Source organism: Cibotium barometz, chromosome 61 (genome assembly GCF_041138505.1).
Source record: "Cibotium barometz isolate CiBa-2024 chromosome 61, ASM4113850v1, whole genome shotgun sequence".
Taxonomy (NCBI): Eukaryota; Viridiplantae; Streptophyta; class Polypodiopsida; order Cyatheales; family Cibotiaceae; genus Cibotium; species Cibotium barometz.
In genome coordinates this window covers 26,385,135-26,409,072 of record NC_141106.1, presented here as the reverse complement: position 1 = coordinate 26,409,072, position 23,938 = coordinate 26,385,135, and the positions used below count along the sequence as shown (strand labels likewise).

Below are 23,938 nucleotides of genomic sequence, written 5' to 3'. Positions count from 1 at the left end.
GTATGCCTTTCGATCCTGTGCATATCCAACAAACACACACTTTTCTGCCTTAGGATCCAACTCCTCCTTCTCTCGTCAGGCACATGTACATAAGCTATGCATCCAAAAACTTTGAGGTGTCCAATGTCTGGCCTAAAACCTGTAAGCCGCATCTCTGGCGTGCTTCCATGTATGGCTGCTGTAGGTGTTTTATTCAGTATATATACTGCAGTAGCACATGCTTCTGCCTAATAATAATCTCGCATGCTCTTTTCATTAAGCATTGCCCTAGCCACTTCACATATGACTCTATTCTTTCTCTCAGCCACACCATTTTGCTGAGGTGTATACCTGCAAGTCAATTGTCTTCTTATACCATGCTTCCTCAAGAAATGCTCAAAAGCATTTGAGGTGTATTTACCACCTTCATCTGTCCTCAAACATTTAATCCAACAGCCATATTGCTTTTCTGCAAAAGCTTTGAAATCCATAAACTTTTCCAACACTTCACTCTTCTCTTTGAGAAAGTATATCCATGTCATCCTGCTAAAATCATCAATGAATGTCACATAGTATAAACTGCCTTTGATAGATGGGTTTTGTGTAGGACCCCATACATCACTATGTACTATCTCAAGTGGCCTGCTACTCATGTTTCCTTCTCTAGGAAACCGCAACCTTGCCTGCTTTCCAAACTGACAGGCTTCACAAACTTGCATATGCCCATCATACTTGAATCTAGGCAATCCACTAACAATGCCTCTTGCCTGCATGTTCTTTAATCTCTCTCGTTGAAACGAACCTGTAATCCCTGTTCCACCATTTGACCAACTGAGGCCAAGCTTTTTGTGATAGAAGGCACATACAATACATCTGACATAGACTTTGTTTGACCATTGCGCATAACCAATGGTACACTTCCAACATGTGTAATGGCATGCTGAGCAAGGTGGAAAGGTACGTAGTGTACGGCACGCTATCAGTACGTACGGAACGTACTTTTGTACGGAACAAATTTTAAGGTACGTAAACAGTACGTACCATTTGTAAACAGTCCTAGAAACCTGAATATTTTGTAGACATAGCAACCAAAATACTTAAAATAAAGACTAAACCTCATTACTTAAAGTTTAAATCAATTATCAGTTACCAAGCCCATTACACAATACCTCATGTTAACAGTCATAGTGATATAAGCAAGAACCATGAAAGTCATAGATGATAAAAGAGAGTACAAATATCATGTCTACAGCACATGTCCTGGTCCGCAAGTGCAAAAAGCAAAACAATGAAACACTACAGTTATCTAGACTCTAGAGTATAGACGCAAGAGTCTCAAATCTCATCATCAGATGAAGATGATGAGTCTTCTGAAGAGAGCATGCCTCCATCATTGATACCATTGCCCTCTTCATCGAACTCTGGCTCAGCAGCAACAAGCTCCAGTGCATCCTCGTCATGTGCCTCGGGAATCTGAGTGTGAATGAGTTTGACAGCCTCATTTGCACGCCTCTGCTGGGTGCGACGAACTGGAAGCTTTCCCCTGCGAATACTCTCTCGTCTCGCAGAGCCTGGATCTGGAGCTGCCTGGCATAGAGGAATGCTGAGAGATCGTGCACGTGAGCGGGTCACACAACGATCCACGCTCTCAAGCTCTCTATGTAAAGCTCTCAAAATCTCATCTTGCTTATCTCTAATCTGCCGATCCACAAGCTCCGGCCTGGGTTCATCTACCAATTTGAGTAGTGTTGGATCAACCTGTTTAAACATGCCACAAATTCCATATTGGATATTCATTGAACTAGAAAAAAATTTCTACTTCTAAGTTCTTCTCGAGTCCAAATTCCAATTTATACCTGCTTCGGTGACCCCAAAGCATGGTAGCTTCGCACGAGCCTCATGTTAGCTCTGCAATACACCAACTTCTCTAATTGAGAAGTACTAAGGCGATTCCGAATCTTAGTGTGTATAAGAGAGTATGAGCTCCAGTTCCGCTCACATGCTCCAGCTGAGCAATCCTGTGCAAAAATGAGTGCAATGCGAGCAAATTTGTAAATCTTTTAATGCTAAAACATCAAGCTTCACTTCCAAAGACTATACTTTAGAGATTAATTACAAGTTACCTGAGATAGAATACGAAGAGCAACTCGTGAAAGGTTTGGAAGACCAATCCTTCCATAAGAGTACCACCATGTCAAAGGGAATTTCATGGCTTCCTTCCTCAATGACACAGGTTTCGCAAATGAAGCACCAATACCACTCATGTAAGTGGTGAACTCTCTATCGATCTGAAGTTGCTCCTCCTCTGAGAACATCCTTCCAACATACTCTGACTGCTTCATGCTCAAAGCAGTATTATTCCATAGCTCTGGCGATCTGTAGAGAGGATGGAGCATGGCAGCCATCGCATGGATGGGATGGCTCATGAATGTCCACCGTTTGTCTACAATGTCCAAGATCTCACCTCGGCTGAAAATGAGAGATTGAAAATACATGTCTTAGGTTATAGTGCTAAGTGTACACATGTCAGTCCTGACATGTCATGAGAATCGAGAGTCGAGAAGTCATAAAAATCAAAGAAAAAGGAAGAAATTAGAACTATTGCTTACCGTTGAGCACTCATCATGGAGCACTGAGCAACATGGTCTTTCATTTGCATAAACAAATGAAAGACCAACCCCAAAGTTGAGCCCTCCATGTCTGTAAGTCGGAGAAGGACATACACGAGCTTAAGTGCAATTGAAAGGCTATGAACTTGCTGCCAAAAATCATCATCCAGGATCCGCCTCTGCAAGTATTTTGTACGCTCATCCTCTGAATGATACATCTGTCGCCACCTTGGATCCACAATTGTTGATGATAGTGAATCTCTTATCCTGTAGAGCCTATCCAAGACCAAGAATATGTAGGCAAACCTGGTCTTGGAGGGTCTCACCATATCCAAAGGGCTATGGCTCCGAAAGATGGCAAGAGCTTGATGCTTCTTGCGGAAGAAGGTGGTGATCTTTATAGCATCTGCAACAATGGGCTGCACCCAAACAAGCTTCCCAATGTCTTCCATAAGTAAATCAAGACAATGGGCAGCACATGGAGTCCACACTATATGTGGAAACTCTGCCTCGACCATTTGACCCATTGCCTTGCAGTTCGAGGCGTTGTCGGTCACCACCTGCACAACATTGTCCTCCCCAACCTCAAGGATAGCCTGTCGAATGTGGCCATAAATGAACTCCCTTGTGATCCTGTCTCCTGCTCTCCCTGCATCCAGGACACGCAAGAAATAGGTGCCCAAGCAAGATGACACAAGGATATTGATTATGTGCCTCTTGCGAATGTCTGCCCACCCATCTGAAATAATAGTGCATCCAAACTCCTGCCAACCTGCTTTCACAGGAGTGAGCGCCGAGTGAGCGCCTTGTCTATCAAGGCCTTCTGCTCATCCAACATGGATGTACGCATCTTCGTATACTCAAGACCTGTGCACGTCTCAGTAGGCCCTACCTGCGCAATTGCTTTCACCATTCTTTTCCATTGGTCTGTCCTTAACACATTGAAGGATATATTACACTCAATAAGAGTACGACAAATCTCCATTTCTACCACCCTTTGCCGCTCCTTTACCCAAGCTTGTGATGAGATACAAGAACGCAGAGTGGATTGCTTTGATGCCTCCCCTGTACCTCTCGCATCTTGTGGCAGGAGGTCCTCATCATCGGCAATACGTGCCCTCTTCCTGCCTGTGGTGGATTGGGCTGAAGCCGAAAGACTTTCACCCTCATCTATTGTACCTGAACCTGTAACATCTCCAATAAAAGCATCATGGAGAGCATCTTGCGTACTTTCACCACCTCTAACATTGCTTGCACCACCCATTGTAGGACAATTCTCCGCAATCAATTGGTCCCTCACAGCTTGTGGTATTTTATCACATGGACCACATTGATTGGTGCACCCGATACTTGTCATGTGCTTGATGACGCGAGTTATGGTGTTAGTGTACTGCTCCCCGCAATACTTGCATGCCCATAGCCGAGTACCTGATCCTTGCTGAGAAGGGGTGTTAACAACCCTCAGGACATTGGTGTGGATTGCCCAGTTCGGGTTAGTCTTGCGCGGCATGATGAAGTCTGGGCGGGAGAGAGAGCGAAGAAATTTGCTCTGCAAAGTTTTGCAGGTACACACAGGGGACACGATTTTGCAAGTACACACAAAATGCCCAAATTTTGGTCGCTTATCTACAATCGCATGATCGCCACACGCGCGCCTCGCCACACGCCACACATTTTTTATTTTTTAAAATGTTTCCGTACGGATCCATACAGTACGGTACGGTACCGTACCGTACGGTTATACCGTACTGTACGGATCCGTACGTACGTACGGCAGCAACCTTGATGCTGAGAATCATCTCCTGTTTCCACATGGCCTTTCACATCCATAGGCTTCATATGCTCAAACCATTCACCATGACAAGTCATATGGTTTGATGCTCCAGAGTCCATATACCAAGTGTTATCATTTTCAGCATTTGTCATCATAGATCTAACAACATGTTTCATGGCAAACAAGTGATTTGCAGTGCCATCATTACTGCTTGATGCATAATTTCCACCACCATGTTGTGCATAATTTCTACCATAATGACCACCACGTTGTGCTCTACCCCCTCTCAAATCATTCTGTTTACGGAAACAATCTCTTGCCATATGACCAAATTTCCCACAGTAATGGCATTCCACATCTTGCATAGATGTTTGTTGGCCTTGCCAACGTCCTCTACCACGAGGATTACCTCTGCCTCTCTGAGGTGTATATCCACGACCACCTCTAGCACTATATGAAGGCTGAAAATTTTGTTGTAATGACCTGTCCTGCCATCCACAACCATTACCACCACGGCCACGTGATGCGAATCTCCCCCTGCCTCTAAAACATCTCTGCGAATAGAAAGCCTGATTTCTACCATTATCATCATGGCTAGTAGATGCATCCTGAAAGGAATCATTGAGTTTGATTTCCTCAACAAGCAAGAGTGAAACCAACTCATCAAAGTCTAGTAAACCTGTACTCCGAACCGAGATGGATGTATCAAAAGATATATATTCCTTGCCAAGACCACGCAAGGTAATATCCACCAAATCATCATCAAGCATGGAGGCATTTATTGTTGCCAATGCATCTGCAAACTTCTTTATTTCTTGCACATAATCATGTACGCTCCTTCTATTCCGCTTCACATTATGTATCTGTTGTCGCAACTGAGACTCGCAAGCACTCGTGTCTGTACCAAACAATTTCACCAATGTATCCTATGCATCCTTGGGATTCTCAGCATCATGTATGTGTATGAGCATAGAATCCGAAATACATATAGACAGATAATGTAACACTTTGAATGCTCTTTCTGACCATTGCTTATGAGCTATAACCTGCTGGCTGTGTAGGTTGTCGGGGTAGTTCCATCTCTGGCTCAGCACCTGTAATGAGATTCCAAAAACCTTTTCCCTTCAAGAAACTTTTTATCCTGTACTTCCATGCCTGGAAGTTCTTCCTATCCAACTTTTCACCAACAATCTGTACTGGATTATCCGACATGTTTGCTCAGTGTGCACCTTCCCCACAATTCCAAATTTGTAAATGAGCCTTCCTCAGCTCAACCACACTCCAATGAATGTTTCAGATACTCCAAAGTAGCCAACAATCTTCAAATTTGATGTAGAAAATCAACCTGTATGCATTCAAAATGAACTGACTCACACAGTCCAAGATACCCTGATTTGATGCGCTTTCCAAGGCTCCAAATTGCAATGTAGTGGTTCAATCAAGTATGCACAACTTGCATTGACACCTAAACAACCTCAATGCTGAGTATCAACACCATTCGACATGTGTACATATCAATTTTGTAAAACCCCTTTCTTTGTTTTGGAAAAAAACAGAAAAACCAGTAGTAATTTTACTCTAATTTCTTCAATATTTGTCCAAATTGAGCAACCAGGCATTCATTAGCTTGGTAATGATGTCCACTAACTCCATGTAAGAGGAATTTGTCCAATTGTTTAAGACCAAAGATTAATTGCTCGATTAAAATCACTCTGTTTCTCTGCAACCAGTAGACAGGCTTTTTAATCAGCTCATTCCCAGCTCAATTAGGCATAATTGATCAAACCAAACATGTAGCCTTCTTCTCAAGTGTGTGTATTAGCCAATTGCTAAACCAATTTTGAAATATATCAAGCACCGGAGTTGAATTTGATCCTCCACCTGTCAAATAGTATATAAAAAGCTCTGTTTCTGCTGTCCAGTCATCGCCGTCAGCTCCTGAGGGCTTTGGGAGTGATTAAAGTATTAATTGATGAGGTAATCAAGTGCCCAACACACTTAGGTATGTGTGCAACCAGTCAATGCTTGGATTTTTGCCAAAAACATGCTCCAAATGCATCAAATTTTGACTTCCTTTTCTCTGTTTTGTGAGAGCTCAAAAACCAGAAATTTTCACTCATTCAAATGCATGTAAATTGCTCCAAAATCAGTGTAGGGCTTGCATAGGAGTTGCCAATACATTCCTCCTTGTCAGATACATGTGTCTTTTGCCAGATTTACATCTATTTCCACCATACATCACCACTTCCAAGCTTTAATGGAAAGCTTTCAAAAACCAGAAATTTCTCTTTGCTTTGAGTTGCTCTAATTTGCTTTGTTTTTGCCTGAATCACCTGCAATCCGCGCAAGGATGTTTAGAATACCTTATCCGGTAGGCCAAGCTCTCAGATCTGATAGAAATCGGTGTGCTCCAAGCTTCACAGCTTCAATGGCAAGCTTCACAGCTTCTCTTCACAGCTTCTTCTCCCTCTTCTCTCACTCACTCATAAACCCTAATAGACAGCACAAGGCTCTGATACCATGTTGAAAAAGCGGTAGAGAGAGAGGAGACACACACACAGGAGCAAACCCTAATGTATATTGCAAACCCTAACCATAGAGGGAAGCCATCTCCCTTACTCACACAATGTATAAAGCCATAATCCATAATACACACAACACACTATCAGTTGTGTCCACACACATCTAACCCTAGCTAATGACAACACACTATGACCAGCTGGACGCGGTCATTTATGTCTCACACATGTTCCTACCTAACGTGCCAGCACATAGCATAGCTGGCTCACACTGACATCGAGCTTGAATCTCAACAAAAAGGAGAACAAAGGACATGGGCAACAGGGCATAAAGGCAGAGGCTCAACTACGGAAGGCTAGCAGTTTTCAAATTTGATGTCTTTATCCAGTGATATGAACTCAGACTTCTCCTTTACCTTGTCGTCACCACTCTCCAATTGATACCAATCCTCCTCCCAGTGGAATGATGTGGGCTTCAAAGTGCACATCCATAGGTGGAGGGTCTTGCAACACCACTTGACCATCAAGATTTTTCCCTTAGAGAACAAATATATCATAGCCAACGCCGTAGGGTCGGCTCCCGTCTTTCTTCGCACATACTCCTCAAGAGTAGCAACCTGATTACGAGAAACCCTTCTCTTTGCCGTAATAAGCTCCTGAACATCTGGGCCAAAATGAAAAGCCTTCAATTGTTTGCTTTCCTCCCGAAGGCATCAGACTTGCGGATTCAATGTCTGCATCTCAGATAAGGCAATCCAGCATGCATAAGTTGTACAAAATACAGGACATCCAGCCCCAAACAACAGGCTTCAAGCCATACACATCAAGCATGCCTGTTAGGCAAGGTGGACAATGCCAGCAGTGAGCTTACACATGTCTGCAGTTAAGCCAAAAAAAGCTATCCATCCATTTTTCAGAACATCAGTTGGACAGTGGGGGGTGGAGGTAAAACTGAAGGACTCAGAAGCCTCTCAGTGCATCTTCATAATACACATATTAAAACAACTTTTGCTAACGAGACAAATTTTTTAACATAACAAAATTTACAGACTTTCAAAAGAAGACACCCTAGTGTCTGAAGCATAATCCCTTTTACAAGTCGCTTAAGAGCAGCAGAAAGACGGAGATGCTTTACTTTGGCTTTCAAGTTGCTCCCAATTAGAACCAGACTCCCATTCATCTCAAGACTAGTTATAACCACCTGCAAATTGGTAAGCCAACTTTTCAGCCACAGCATATGCCAATATGCTTACAGTGCATTGTTGGCCACAAAATTTTAGACAAACAAAATACTATAACCATCTCAAGAGTAGTTATAACCACCTGCCAATTGATAAGCCAACTTTTCAGCCACAGCATTTGCCAATATGCATACAGTGCATTGTTGGCCACAGAATTTTAGACAAATAAAATACTATAGAATTTCCATGAATGCTCCTCTTTTTTAAAACTGTAAGCAATAAAAGTAACCCTAATACTTTGAAAGGCTGCAAGGCTGACTGCCAGCCTTTGAAAGTTGTGCAAAGCTTGTATTTTAATGTGAACCTTTTTATGCTCACATTGATTCAGCAATACACAAGCAGCAATAAGTTGGATTTATCGTGTTTAAGTGATTGTGTGTCCTTTATGTTATTTCTCTCTTTTATTGAACAATATTTGCAAATAGCCTTGCAATGTCCGCGTGTGCATGTGCATGTCTCGTCATGAGATTAGACTGTAAGTCAGCTAGTCTAAAGCACAACATTAAAATAGTGTTCTCGACCTCCACACCTTAAGCAAAAGTCAATTTTGAATAAACTTGATATCCATTTGATTAAACCTACCCATATGATGCCTTTTTACTCAAAACTGTCTTAGTAATTTCTACATTTAAGGTGAAAAGAATTGAGGCTACTTTTGTAAGATCTTTGAACCAATGTCAACGAGGGGGTAGCTCAAGTGGTGATATGTCTGTCTTGGGACCAGGAGGTCCTGGGTTCAAACCCCCACTAGTTGCTCCCTTGGTGGCATTGCCTATGGGTGGCGAAATGCGCCTATGGGCGGTGAAAAAAGGGTAACTATAGGAGGATCTTGGGCAGAAAAAAAAGGAAAAAAGGAAAAAAAGGATCTTAGCACCCAACATACCGCATATAGAGGTGCAAGTTGATTAGTTTGGTAAACTAGGTGAGAAGTACAGCCATACTCAAACATATGTGCTTATATAACGTGTCAGATGTCAATTAAAAATCAAATAATCATCTCCTTCCAACTTCACAAAGTCAAGGACAGTACATAACTTTTTTGATACTTACTTTTGAAGGACCTGCAGAATGCAACAATTTGCAAGCTTGCAAAGCATCTCCTTCGGTCTTGATACTAGAAAAAAACCATTCTTTAATTCTCTCTCTCTCTCTCTCTCTCTCTCTCTCTCTCTCTCTACCTTAACAAACACATCACATGCCATAAGGAGTGCTATAGGCCAGATCTCCTACTACGGATAGTCGCTAACTCGCGGTCTATCTCCGCGCGATGAGGTCCACAATAAACGAGTGTCCCTCCTCGTGGCTCTCCTCGCGTGACTCCATGCTAAAACCTAAGCCTAACACAAACATGCAATGTGAAAGGTCCAATGCTTAGTGCTAAGTAGCACTAATGAAGTTATAAAACAATGCTAATGGGCTCACTATTTCTATTCCAAATCAAGAGAGCAAGGAGAGTGAAGACGACTTGTGACAATGAGGCAAAAAAAGTAATTTCTGATTTTATAACCTCGAACGAGGCTCGGTGGCATCATGCACTTTAGGATTTGCAAGATGTACGCTCCGGATTTTAGGGTTAGTGAGACAAACGACCAAGATACGCACTTAATTTTAGGGTTGGTGAAAGATCGACGGCTGAGATTTAAATTCAGTATCTTGTTTGAGGTACATGGACGGCTTAGATTTTAAGTCATTACCACGATGGAGGTATGTTTGATGGTCGAGATTCATTTAATACCTTGATCGAGATATTTAAACGGCTGGGATTGCATCTTCAAATGTGCGTGAATGGACGGGTCGGATTTTGTAGATGTACCTCGTTCGAGGTTTTTAAATAGTCTTGATTTCATCTCTATACCTTGAACGAGATATATGGATGGATGAGATTGCATCTCTATACCTCGAACGAGGTATTTCATTTCAATATCTCGTTCAAGATATGTGGACTGGGCTGGTTAAATATGCTGAATGTACATTTGAGCGGGATGTCTAGGGGGGATACACCGTGGCATTGATGTGGATCCGAGTGACATGAATATCTCGATCAAGATAGTGTGGTGGTAGTGACCTGTACTGGTGTTATGGATGATGACTGGAAACTTGAACTTGCTAGCATGGCGTAAGGGGAGTGGCGTGGTGCAAAATAACACACAACAATGTGGATGACTTTGTCACTGCTAAGTTGCAGCTGCACACAAAGATATCGTGTATCCTTGTCTTTCTGGACGATGCTGAGAATCTGTCGAAGATGGGATCTAAAAAGGATAGCTAACCCTCTAGAGCCACCTACTCCTGATGTGCGGGTCTCGCCTCGGAGAGTTGACTCCCTCTCAAGGCTCTGATGAGTCTCTGTATAAAAAACGGCATCCCTGCTTATGAGAATCTTGCTCAAGCCTCCTGGATTGACCATAGCATGCCATTGCAGTTCCATACTGCTAACCTCAGGTGTTCGGTCTCATAGAGAGAGAGTGAATGTGTCTTGTGAAAAGGTTAAGACCATTTTTATAGGAGGAGGTTATCGAACTACTTGCATTAGTCTAGTCTAACCAAGTGAGGTTCGCAACATTGGTCGAAAAATATAGAAAGAGTGTGGGGGCCTTCTTGATTTTGAGGAGGTGTACAACAACGTGGACATGGGCTTTTTGGAGGGGACTATGTGCCGGATGGGATTTCTAGCGTAATGGGTCTGAGGTGTTTCCAGACATTACTCTGCCTTTCACACTCAGGTGCTCATCCAAGGGGCCGGAGGAGATAGATTCCCCCTTACTTGCTCGGTCCAACAGGGCTGCCCTCCTGCACCCTTCCTTTTCTTGTTTGTAGCTGGGGCCATGAGCAGTTTCCTCTCTGCCCAAGAGACCGGTTTACAGGGGTTGCACTTGCCTACCCGTTCACAGGAGGAGCTACCTGACTCAGAGTTTGCCGATGACACAATAGCATACCAGCCAAGAGATGTGGGGAATCTCCAAAGATTCGCTGATAAGACCTTTTGTTGTGCATCTGGCGCATAGATCAACTGGCACAAGTCGTGAACTTTTTGGGTTGGCTCATCGTCCGCCTTGACTTGGAGGCCAGTTGAGGCTTTTCATTGGATCTCGAGCAACACTCCTGTTCGTTATCTTGGATGCTAGGTTGGCATTGACATTTCCCCAGAGTAGCAGCTAGCCCCTCTTCTTCTGAGCATTGGGAGGAAGTTGCTATACTGCAGTTCAGCCATGCTTTCCTTAGTGGTGGCGAAGTAGGTTCTTCTAGCCACCATGTGGTACATCACTTCCTGTTGGGCCTTCTCGCGCGGGCATGCATTGGTCAAGTTGAGCGGTTGATCTACAACTTCCTCTCGGCTAGTAGTGATGATGGGAGGCTTGCGCGAGCCAAGGTGGCCTAGAGAGTGATCATTCCACCTCACCATCAGGGGGGCCTTGGCATCATTGATCCCTCCGTTCAGAGTTCAGCCCTACTCGGCAAGTTGATCATTCGTGGACTTCTTCTAGGTGGTGAACCCTGGAAAGACTTTCTGCTAGCTTGGATCTCAGCTTGCACCCCTGTTCTGGGTGGTCCCAGGCCCCAGAGTTCGAAATGGATCTTCACAAAGATGCGGTCGGGCCATTGGCTTTAGCCCACCATTCGAGGCCAAATTTGCAGCCAGCCTCCTAGCTTGGGACCAGACCGGCCCTTCAGCAGTCCTCCCTAGCTACAGCTGAGGACTGCCTTCAACAACCCTTGAAATGGAGCCCTCTAGTTCGGTTACCCAGTGGTCACATTCTGGGTACAGGTCCACACATATATTGGGAAGCTCTGAGCATGGGCCTAGTGTAGTCCCTTGGCGATCGGCTACTTTTTAGACAATGTAGTCCCTTGGAGATTGGTTACTTCTCACATAACTTTCCCTAGAGACCCAAATGAGCAGCCTCGTTGGGATACAAGGCAGGGACACGCTTAGCCTTGATATTGATTCTTCCATCTCCCTACAGTGGCTTACCCAAACCTCAAACCCACCTCCTTGGCAGTGGCTCGAAGTGTTCACCAGACATGACATACCTTTAGCAGTGCATGGTGCAGACCAAAGTTCAGACCTCCTCACTTATTCTATTAGACCTCATGGCAGATTTGTCAGAGCAGTGCTCCCTTTCCGAATCTCAGCGGATGTACTCTGTAGAGAGTACGGGTGATTGGTTTTCACGAGCATCACTGGCACATGGACCCTCCACCGGCAAGGGTGGCCAAAGAGGACCTTTTGGTGGCTATGGTTATGGGAGGGTCGCTTGCTTAAGTCGGTGGGACCCGAGGCCTGAGACAGTGGACATGGCACGATCCCTTTGCCAGAGAGGAGGCTGCCGGCACCCCCTTCTTTGAGTACACTGCACGGCTAGGCCAGCACCCCCTTCTCTGAGTACACTGCTCGGCTAGGCCGTAGGATTCAAATGCTTGAGATTTAAGGGCAAGTAGCAGCAGATAGGATTATGTTGCTGCCTTGGGGACTTGAGCAAGGGCAGGTGGGGAAAAGGGGGGGGGGGCGAAGAAATGAAATGAAATGAAATGAAATGTTATATTAACGTCTTCAAAAGGCCATAATGACCTATGAGACCAAAAGTTACATCATGGTGGATCTGATACAATGTCTGGATAAAAAAACCCAGAAAATGAAAAATAAAGATGATACTACTGGCACCTAGAAAATGAAACTGGAACTGGAAGGTACACTATGGAGGTACCTCCATCTCATAATATGTGCCGCATCGGACACTTGCGGATCTCCTCAATATCCTCTGTGGTCAGCACCCTGACTGGGTGTCTCGCATGCCTCGCAAGAATAATCCAAATCTGCCGCTGCAACCTCCGTCTATGCTGGGATGCCCTCCTCCGTGGTCGTGGGCGTCTGGACCACCCAAGCTCAATCGCACGATCAATCAGTGTACCCCTGGTGTGGGCGGTATCCATGTCCTGCTGCTGCTGTGGTCCATCTGGCGCAGTGATGGCCGGACTAAAGAAGTCTGTAATGTGCCTCTGAGTCTGGCTCTCTGTGCGCCTAAGCAGGCTATCTCTATGTCTCCGCAGCTCAAGCAAGAACAATCCCAAACACCTCTGGTCCTGGTACCCCATGACTCTGGAAAGTGGTCCAAAACCCTCTCTGAATAAACAGGAAGAAGCGAATAGGGAGAAGAGAGAGAGAGAGAGAGAGAGAGAGAGAGAGAGCGAGCAGAGAAAGCGGTAGCGGATGGGGAAAGGGGGGGTGAAGAGAGAAATGAAATGAAATGAAATGATATATTAACGTCTTCAAAAGGCCAAAATGACCTATGAGACCAAAAAGGTTACAACAATTGGTGGATCTGATACAATGTCTGTGTAAGGAAAGCTAAAAACAACTAAACAACTAACTGAAACTGAAACAACTATGAGGAAAAATACGGTACCAGGAGCTCCTAATGGATAACATCTGGGAGGAAAACTCCAGCAACAAAGGTAAGCATCATACACATCACTATCCAAAGATGTCTCTCATCGGTCGATGGCGGATATCCTCAATGTCCTCCATGGTGAGTACTCTGACTGGACGTCTCCCATGCCGTGCTAGTATGGTCCTGATCCTCTGTTGTGGTCTCCGCCGGTGTCGAGATGGGCCTCTCATCTTGGGGCGCCTGGACCGCCCCAGCTCTATAGCCCGATCAATCAGTGTACCTCTGGTGCGGCTGTACTCTGGGGCTAGCTGCAATGCCTGCTGACCTGACTGCTCAATCTCTGGTCGAAAGAAGTCTGTAATCTGCCTCTGTAGGTGTCTCTCCCTCTCTGATCCCCTCCCTCTCAGGAGACCCTCTCTATGTCTACGCAGCTCCAGCAAGTACAATCCGAGGCATCTCTGATCCTGGTATCTCATGACTCTAGAAAGTGGTCCAAAGCCCTCTCTGAACAGGCAGTGAAAACGGCCTCGTATCTCATAATATACTGGACAGTGACATATGTAATGTAACTCTGTCTCTGGCTCCATCTGGCACAACTGACAAATCCTGGCCTCAGCTGGTACTCCTCTAAATCTGCCAGTCTCAATCTCTAGCTGGTGTGAGGATGTGCGCATCTGACCAATAGCACACCGTACCCCATGAGAAAGATGAGTATCCATGTAGCTGGGTCTAATCACAAACCCATCCTCCGTGAGCTGGAGAAGATGATCTCTATAGAAAGCCATCTTCGTACCAAGCTCGTGTGTCGGCTGTATCCATGTCCTCCTAGTGTCCAGCTGAGTCAAGTCTTGCCTGATAAGTCTGGTAATCTCTGCCCGTGTGAGAGAGAGGGAGGGTGCATCCAGGGAGTACTGAAATGGAGGTAGCCTGTCCATACTAAAGCCATGCAGTTGGAACCAAGCTGTCATCTGTGCATACCAACATGATCCGTCTCCCTGTGATGCCAACTGTCGTGAAGACTCCAGGGCTAAGCGAGCATATCTGTCTCTAGGGAGAGCCCAAGTGCTATGTATAAAGGAGATTGATCGAGTGAGTGCCTCTACTACCAATGGGGGGGCAGCCATCTCTGCACGGATAATATCATGTGGTACGGAGGCCTTGGCCCTAATCATCCGGGAAATCATAGAAACCAAGGACCTCTCCATACGTCTCCATCCATCAGTGCTACCAGCTCGGCTATGGTGATCCACTGAGGGTCCCCATATCTCCACTCCATACAGCATGGCTGAAGTGACCAAAGTGTCAAAGAGCCAGAGCTTTGTTCGAGGTTCCTGAAACTGAACCTGCGAACACATCCTCTCTAGTCTCCCCAATGCTGCATAAGCTCTGGTCAATCTGGTCTCCGCTGCTCTCCTCAAGGAAAATAGTGGGCCACTAAAAACCACACCAAGGTAAGTATATGCATCTGTATACTCCACTGTCTCCTGACCATATGTAAAGGTGGGCATTGATCTCCTAACCCACTGTGCTGTGGTGTTAAACACCATCACCTTGGTTTTACCAAGGTTAACAGACAATCCACTGTCCTCTGCAAACATGTGCAATGCATCCAAATGACGCTGCATCCCCTCTGGAGAATCTGAGATCAGCACAATATCATCAGCATACAATAACAGCGGAATCCATGTCCCTGGTAGCTGTGCTCCTCTGTCACCCTCCCGCTCTACATAGTCCGAAACCTCATCCACATACATCCCAAATAAGGTGGGGGAAAGGGGGCAGCCCTGTTTCACCCCAATAGTGGAGTGAACCATCTGAGATATACCCTGGGTAGTACGTACCTGCCCCACAACTGTCCTGTATAAAGCCATGATTCCCCAAATCAGCTCTGTGGGCACTCCCATCTCCTGTAGTCCACGCATCAGTTTGGCTCTCGGTACTGTGTCAAAAGCTTTGCGGAAATCCACAAAGCAACAATAAATCCTCCTGCCATATAATCTGCCCTCCTCAATAATAGCTCTGAGTGTCAAGATATGGTCAAGAGTGGAGAAACCTCTCCTGAACCCTGCCTGCCCTGATGCACGTATGCCCTCTCTCTCTGCCCATCTACTCAACTCTTGCTCAAGAATAGATGCATATAATCTAGCCAATGTGTGACCAATCATGATGGTACGATAATTCCCAGGAAGCATAGGATCCCCTGACTTGAAGATAGGCACAATCGTGGACATATTCCAAGTCTCAGGAAAACCCTCACACATGGCTCGGTTAAACATCATAGCAATAAGCTCTGCAAGCATATCTCTGGCATGAATAAAGTGCTCTGCTACCAAACCATCATGATCATATGATCTCCCAGTCCTCATCCTGTCAATAGCTTTCCTTACCATCTCAGCAGTAAAGAAAGCACACGTCTCTGGGCATGGCTCCGATGGGGCTGGCAGGGGCGGCTGTCCTGGTGCTGTGTACAGGGATGCTGCATACTCACCCCAAATCTCTGTGGAGGTAATGGCTGGTGATGGTGAATGCTCATGGAATAGTCTCCATGCCTCGCCTGAGTCCTGACTCATAAACAACTGGTACAAATCCCTCTCTAACTGAGCAAGATAAGCCCTCTTCTTCCGTCGCACTAGGTGCCGGAAGGTAATCCGTGACTGTCTGTGAGTGGTAACACCCATGAGCACCTCTCTCTGTAATCTGATCCTCATCTCTCTGCACTCCTCATCATACCAACTGTTCTGGGGCATGTTCCCAGATCGTCTCTGTGTAGGCTGACTATGGGGATATGCCTCTGATGCTGCAGCATGAAGCGTCTCTATCAATATCTGAGTGAGCTCATCTAATGGCCGTCCCGGCTCCTCGGCACATAGGCGTCTGTATATCTCATCCGTGTATACGGTGTCAGTCTCCCTCGTAAAGGTATAACGAGTGTGTGTGGAGACCTGTCCCAATGGAGCGGTGCTGAACTGAAATGTGAGAGTGAAGGACAAGATAGCATGGTCCACTGCTATTCCAACCGGCCTAGTGCCTACCATAAAATCCTGAAAACGGAGAGAGAAACTGAATACGGAGAAGCGAACAAGGAGAAGAGAGAGAAAGCGAATAGGAAGGGGACGAAGAGAGAGAGAGAGAAAAAAAGAAAGAAAGAAAGATATATTAAGCGTCTACTAAAGACCCAACGGGCCTAAGAAACCAAAGTGGTACAATAATGTCCATGGCATATCTCATCATGGAATGGAAAATAAAACAGAATGAAAACATAAATGTAGCTATCTCACTAGGGTGATACAAAACTGTCCATGGAAACTCGTCATGGAATACTAAGAACATAAAAACTGGGAGCAACCTCAGCTCCGAGTAGATGGTATACCACTCTCCAAAATGTCAAGCATGGGGTTGACAAGTATGGCCGAGAGGTCTCCCTCAGCTATGTCACGTGGAAAGGTAGCTCGATGGTGGTGGAGCATGTCCTCGATATGGCGCTGATGAGGTGATTGTGGCCGACGCGGGGGTCAAGGGCGTCGAGCACGCTAGAGTGTAGAGGCTCGATCCGTGGTAATTCCTCTCGGGCGAGGTAGGTCTAGAGCAGCTCGTGGAGGGTCCACAAGATCCAATATGTCGGTGTCCTCCACCTGATGGGTCCAGAAGAAACTGGTGATGGTTGGCCGCCCAAGGGGGGGGGCGGGGGGGCGGGGTGGCTGGGGCCTGTGTCTCAAGAAGGTGTCCCTGTGTCTGCGGAGCTCCAACAGAAAGAGGCCCAGGCAACGCTGGTCCTGGAAGTCAATGATCCTGGAGAGGGGACCGAATCCCTCACGAAATAGACAGTGAAACCTCCTGTGGATCTCATAGTATACTGGGCAGCGGCATATGTAATGCTCCTTCGTCTCAATCTTTGTGTGGCATAGTTGGCAGATCCTCTCCTCTCTGGGTGTCCGTACGAGCTTCCCGGCTTTGAAGATGCACTCAGCTCTACCTGTCTCCACTCTGAGGCGGTGGGAAGAGACCCGTATTTGGCCAATCGCAATCCGCATGGCATGGGACATGTGAACACTCAAGTAGCCTGGGTGCTGGATGAATCCATCCTCAGTGAGTGTGAGGAAGTGGTCTCTGTAAAAGTGCATCTTTGTGGGGAGCTCCGGGGGTGTGATCCATGTGCAATGTGTGTAGAGGCTAAGAAGATCTGACTGGATAACCCGGTTGGTATCCTTGTGAGACAGCTGGAAAAAAGGGGAGTCCAAACGGTACTGAAGGGGGGGTAGGCGGTCCATGCAGAGCCCATATACTGAGAACTAAGTGGAAACAAGTGCACACCATACTCCAGAGTGCCCCTCAAGTGCTAGTTGTCTGGAGGACTCCAGGGCAAGCCTCGGGTACCTGTGGGGATCCATGTGACTGATGCGATGAACGTACATGACTGTTGGGAAGAGTGTCTCCACTACCATCAAGGCTGCAACAAACTCAGCCTGGATAATCTGGTGTGGGACTGATGGTTTGCTGCGGATCATACGGGAGAACATCATGACCTCGGGCCTCTCAACTCGCTGCCAATCCTCATCGGATAAATCTGCCCCCCAGCTGCAAATGTGCTTGGAAGCACTGCCGCTCAAGTAAGCTCAAGGCTGCATATCCCTGCGTCACTCTAGCATGTGCTGCGGGAAGCATGGTAAAGTGTGGGCCACTGAAAGTGACACCAAGGTAGACATAGGATGAGACAATCTCCACAGGATCCCCTCTATATGTGAAGCTCAATCTGGATGTGACGGGGCGAGAGGTATTGAAGACCATTACCGTGGTTAACAGAGAGGTCCCGCTGAGTGCAAAAGTCATGTAAGGCATCCAACTGTCTCTGAAGCCCTTGGGCTGAGTCTGAGAGGAGGACGAGAGAGAGAGAGAGAGAGAGAGAGAGAGAGAGAGAGAGAGAGAGAGAGAGATTTTATTAGCGTCTTCCAAAAGCATAGTTGTTTCTCGTACTGGTACGAATGGGTTCGTACCGTACGGTACGAACGGTACGGTACGATACCTTACGGTATCGTACGGTACGAGTTTTTTTTTTCAAAATTTTTCTTCCTTGAAAAAAAAAAAATCCAAATGCTAAAAAAAAATATAGAAACCCTGCTTTACGAAGATCCCAAACGCTCGCAATACTTGCAACTTTCGTGTCCACTCAGTATTCCATATGGGGTTGTTGAGAGACCTAAAAAATCTGGTGAGGTAGACTGGTAGTGTACACTTGATTGGTAGGATGAGAGAATCTTGCTATATCACTTGGGGATCCCTGGTATAGGTAGGCTAGACAATTAGATTCTCAAGTTATGCACGAGGGAGAAGATTTGGACATGGCCATTTTGATCTAGAGAGGAGTCCCTAAACTTATCACCCTAGATGCACTCCTCGTATTTGTGCAAGGACGGTCCCTTAGTCATAAACACTACACTGGGAGACCTTTGGTATTGCATTACCCATCCAGGTTCTTTTTTGGAGACAATCGGGAGATCCAACCGGGAGAGACACATATCCATGTTATGGTTCCTCAAGCATTGTAGACTCCTCCCTCCCAACCTTCCCTTACATTCAAGCTTGAAGCTCCATAGGTTGTAAGTGTAAAAAATAAAAACCGTATTTTATCGTACGGTATCCCAAAATTTCATATCGTACCAAAAATTCCCGTACGGTATCGTATTTTTGTACCGTGACAACGACAAGACTGAACTCGGCCTATGAGACAAATCAGTGTACCTGTGTGGGGTATCCTCTCCTCTGTCATCCCAACAAAATGAAAAAGTACTGAACTAAAAAGCTGAATCTGGGTGTGCAATAAGTACAGTGAGTGGGGGAGGGGATGGAGCTCTACTACTAGGAGAATGCAAAGCTATATGCATGGAGTATACAATCATGATACGCAACCTAGCTAGCTCCATCCTGTACCATACTAGGGGTATAAAATGGTATACATCAATGAAGGGGGTGTCCATAGCTCCCTGAAGAACATGCCTGGGTCTGCTCTGAAGCGAGCTAGTCGCTCCGCACCCTCTGTGAAACTGAGCTTTGATCTCTGTCATCTCTCTCTGGTATAGGCGTGGTGTCTGAAAGCCAAGTGTCCTCTGTCTCTTGCGGGCTCTGAGTGTCTCTGCTCTCTGGAGAGTAATTCCCTGCTGTGTAGGGTCTGGGAGGGGTGGATCTCTGAAAAAATGTAGTAATCTGTGTCTGTCGTCCCCCCTCTAGCGCTGTCTGAGCCTCTCTGTGACGCTGTATGTCTAGAATGAATCTCCCCAGTATGCACTGGTCTGATGCCTCAAAAGCTGGTGTAGGGAATGTGGCTCTCTCAAATAAAATGGGATATCTCTCTCTGATGGCTGTATATGCTCTGCATCTGCATATATTATGCTCCTCACTCTCCACCTCCTCTCTGCACAATCTGCATACCCTCTCCTCTCGGGGGATCGTGCTGCTCTGCCAATCTCGATCTCCAATCGATGTGATGAGACTCTAAGCTGACCAATAGCTACTCGGGAGCCGTGTGGTAAAAAGCCCTGCATGTATCTAGGCCTCTCTATAAATCCATCATCAGTGATACTCATGAAGTGATCTCTGTAGTACAGCATCTTCGGTGGAAGAGGCTGTGTAGGCGATATCCATGTCTCTCGTGTATAGAGCTGCCAAAGGTCCTGTCTCAATACTCTGTTCCTCTCACTATGAGAGAGACGGATATGTGGTGCATCCCTGTCATACTGGAATGGTGGTAGATGATCCATGTCTAGGCCATGCTGTGAGAACCAATGTGTGACCTGTGCATACTATGATCCTCTGTCTCTTGCCTCAGCCAGCTGTCTAGATGCCTCAAAAGCTTTGTATGACAATCTGTCCTGTGGCATCTCTCTGAATTTGTCTAGCAAGCATATTGATGGGAGATTAATTAGGGTTTCATGTGGGAGACATACACAGAGAAGAAGGGAGAGAGAGAAATGAAATGAAATGAAATGATATATTAACGTCTTCAAAAGGCCAAAATGACCTATGAGACCAAAAAGGTTACAACAATTAGTGGATCTGATACAATGTCTGTGTAAGGAAAGCTAAAAACAACTAAACAACTAACTGAAACTGAAACAACTATGAGGAAAAATATGGTACCAGGAGCTCCTAATGGATAACATCTGGGAGGAAAACTCCAGCAACAAAGGTAAGCATCATACACATCACTATCCAAAGATGTCTCTCATCGGTCGATGGCGGATATCCTCAATGTCCTTCCATGGTGAGTACTCTGACCGGACGTCTCCCATGCCGTGCTAGTATGGTCCTGATCCTCCGTTGTAGTCTCCGCCGATGTCGAGATGGGCCTCTCATCTTGGGGCGCCTGGATCGCCCCAGCTCTATAGCCCGATCAATCAGTGTACCTCTGGTGCGGCTGTACTCTGGGGCTAGCTGCAATGCCTGCTGACCTGACTGCTCAATCTCTGGTCGAAAGAAGTCTGTAATCTGCCTCTGTAGGTGTCTCTCCCTCTCTGATCCCCTTCCTCTCAGGAGACCCTCTCTATGTCTACGCAGCTCCAGCAAGTACAATCCGAGGCATCTCTGATCCTGGTATCTCATGACTCTAGAAAGTGGTCCAAAGCCCTCTCTGAACAGGCAGTGAAAACGGCCTCGTATCTCATAATATACTGGACAGTGATATACTGGACAGTGACATATGTAATGTAACTCTGTCTCTGGCTCCATCTGGCACAGCTGACAAATCCTGGCCTCAGCTGGTGCTCCTCTGAATCTGCCAGTCTCAATCTCTAGCTGGTGTGAGGATGTGCGCATCTGACCAATAGCACACCGTACCCCATGAGAAAGATGAGTATCCATGTAGCTGGGTCTAATCACAAATCCATCCTCCGTGAGCTGGAGAAGATGATCTCTATAGAAAGCCATCTTCGTACCAAGCTCGTGTGTCGGCTGTATCCATGTCCTCCTAGTGTCCAGCTGAGTCAAGTCTTGCTTGATAAGTCTGGTAATCTCTGCCCGTGTGAGAGAGAGGGAGGGTGCATCCAGGGAGTACTGAAATGGAGGTAGCCTGTCCATACTAAAGCCATGCAGTTGGAACCAAGCTGTCATCTGTGCATACCAACATGATCCGTCTCCCTGTGATGCCAACTGTCGTGAAGACTCCAGGGCTAAGCGAGCATATCTGTCTCTAGGGAGAGCCCAAGTGCTATGTATAAAGGAGACTGATCGAGTGAGTGCCTCTACTACCAATGGGGGGGCAGCCATCTCTGCACGGATAATATCATGTGGTACGGAGGCCTTGGCCCTAATCATCCGGGAAATCATAGAAACCAAGGACCTCTCCATACGTCTCCATCCATCAGTGCTACCAGCTCGGCTGTGGTGATCCACTGAGGGTCCCCATATCTCCACTCCATACAGCATGGCTGAAGTGACCAAAGTGTCAAAGAGCCAGAGCTTTGTTCGAGGTTCGAGAGAGAGAGACATATGTGGGGATAAGTCAACTCATTGTATGAGTGTGTGACTCCCCTATCACACATGTATATTTGCACTAGTACACATAGTGCACTTAGTACATTAAAAGTACTAAGTGTACTATGTACTATAACTTATGGGCTAGTACACACTATAAGGGTGGGCATAATGCCTTTACCCCAACAACCTCCCACTTAAAGGCAAAGTGCCCTTAAATGAAGGAAAAGAAAAAAATCAGCATGTACATGATAATATACAAGGCCATATCAAGGCTGAAACTGGCCTCATCCAATGCCCATCAAGTGTCTGCAATGAGCAATCGCTCTGGAGGCAAACTCTTTGTCAACAGATCAGCCGGGTTGTCATCCGTATGAATCTTAACAAGCTGAATTTGCTTGTTCTCTATCACCTCTCTGATGAAATGATACTTCACATCCACATGCTTCGTCTTTGCATGAAAGACAGGGTTCTTTGCCAACTGGATGGCACTCTGACTGTCACAATGCAACAATGGAATATCCCCTGTATAACCCAAATCAACCACTAACCGAGATAGCCATAATGCCTCCTTGCAAGCCTCTGTGGCTGCAATATACTCGGCCTCTGTAGTAGATAAGGCAGTGCACTTCTGCATCCGGGATATCCATGACAAAGCACCTCCTGTGAATGTAAATACATAACCGGTAGTAGACTTCCGGTTATCTGGATGACCGGCATAATCCGAATCCGTGTAACCATGCACTAATGCATCCTGTTTGCCAAAGCATATGCACATATCCTGTGTGCCCTTCAGGTATCTCATGACACCTTTCACTGCTTCCCAATGCTTCTTGCCAGGTTTGGCCATGTATCTAGAAACCACTCCCACTGCAAATGCAATGTCCGGCCTGGTAGCAACCATGGCATACATGAGACTGCCACAAGCTGAAGCATACGGAATCTTGGCCATATCAGCCCTGTCTCTATTCGACTGTGGGCTGTCCATAGCACTGAGTTTCACATATGGAGGCAAAGGAGTACTAGTCTTCTTCCCCTCGTCCATATTGAACCTCTGCAAAACTTTGCCAATGTATTCCTTCTGAGACAAATACAACACATGCTGATTTCTGTCCTGAAGTATCCGCATACCCAAAATGTGATTTGCATCACCCAAATCCTTCATATCAAAGGTCTGATGCAGCCTCTTTTTCAAGGCATCCATCTCTTTACGAGATTTTCCAGCAATCAACATATCATCAACATACAACATGAGAATCAATAGACTGCCATCCAAAGCTTTCTTGGTGTATAAGCAGTGATCTATGTCACTCCTGAAATCCTGGGATTTCATGAATGTATCAAACTTATGATACCATTCCCTTGGTGCCTGTTTGAGCCCATAAAGACTCTTTTTCAGCTTGCATACAAGCTTCTCCTTTCCATTCACTGCATAACCCTCTGGCTGTTGCATATATATCTCCTCATGGAGATCACCGTGAAGAAAAGCAGTCTTCACATCCATCTGAATCAAATCCAGATCATCATGAGCAACCAAAGCTAATACAGAGAATCTTGCATGCATGGTTGTCACCCAAATAAACTACTCCTTCATTGCCAGCAGTATACCTGACAAACAAGTCTCTGCAACCTGTGACATGAAAGGAGGCACCTGAATCAATGATCCATGAGTGCATACCATGACCATCTCCTGCAAGAAGTGAATGGGCATCAAGTGAAGACGTGAATAGGACTTCATCCTCACTGTCACCTGCATGTGACACATTGACTTCTTCAATCTTGACTCCACTTTTGCCCTTTGGCTTTGCATCTTTGGCTTCATCTTTGTCTTTGTCTTTGCCTTTGCCCTTTTCCTTTTGATCATTCTTCCATTTGTAGCATTGCTTTTTGAATTGTCCCTTCTTGCCACAATAATGGCATTCGAAGTCCTTTTTGGAGCGAGACTTGCTCCTTCCCCGTTCTT

At 45.9% G+C, this 23,938-nt stretch overlaps 1 protein-coding gene and 1 pseudogene across 3 annotated transcripts in view; both read right to left on the bottom strand.

Annotated features, from left to right (window-relative positions):
* The window catches only part of SOS4 (pfkB-like carbohydrate kinase family protein), a 205,708-nt gene that overhangs the window by 33,131 nt on the left and 148,639 nt on the right, over positions 1-23,938 (bottom strand). For both annotated transcript variants that reach the window (XM_086794545.1, XM_086794546.1), the window contains exons 7-8: positions 9,173-9,236; positions 8,017-8,082 (exon numbers count right to left, since the gene is read on the bottom strand). In XM_086794545.1, the coding sequence (XP_086650671.1) occupies positions 8,017-8,082; positions 9,173-9,236 (130 nt within the window). The remainder of the gene's footprint in view (positions 1-8,016; positions 8,083-9,172; positions 9,237-23,938) is intronic.
* LOC147604699 (uncharacterized) lies at positions 1,315-4,263 on the bottom strand (annotated as a pseudogene). The gene is made up of 4 exons (XR_015265316.1): positions 2,589-4,263; positions 2,103-2,448; positions 1,836-1,997; positions 1,315-1,737 (listed from the first exon to the last, which is right to left on the bottom strand). The product of XR_015265316.1 is annotated as an uncharacterized LOC147604699 (transcript).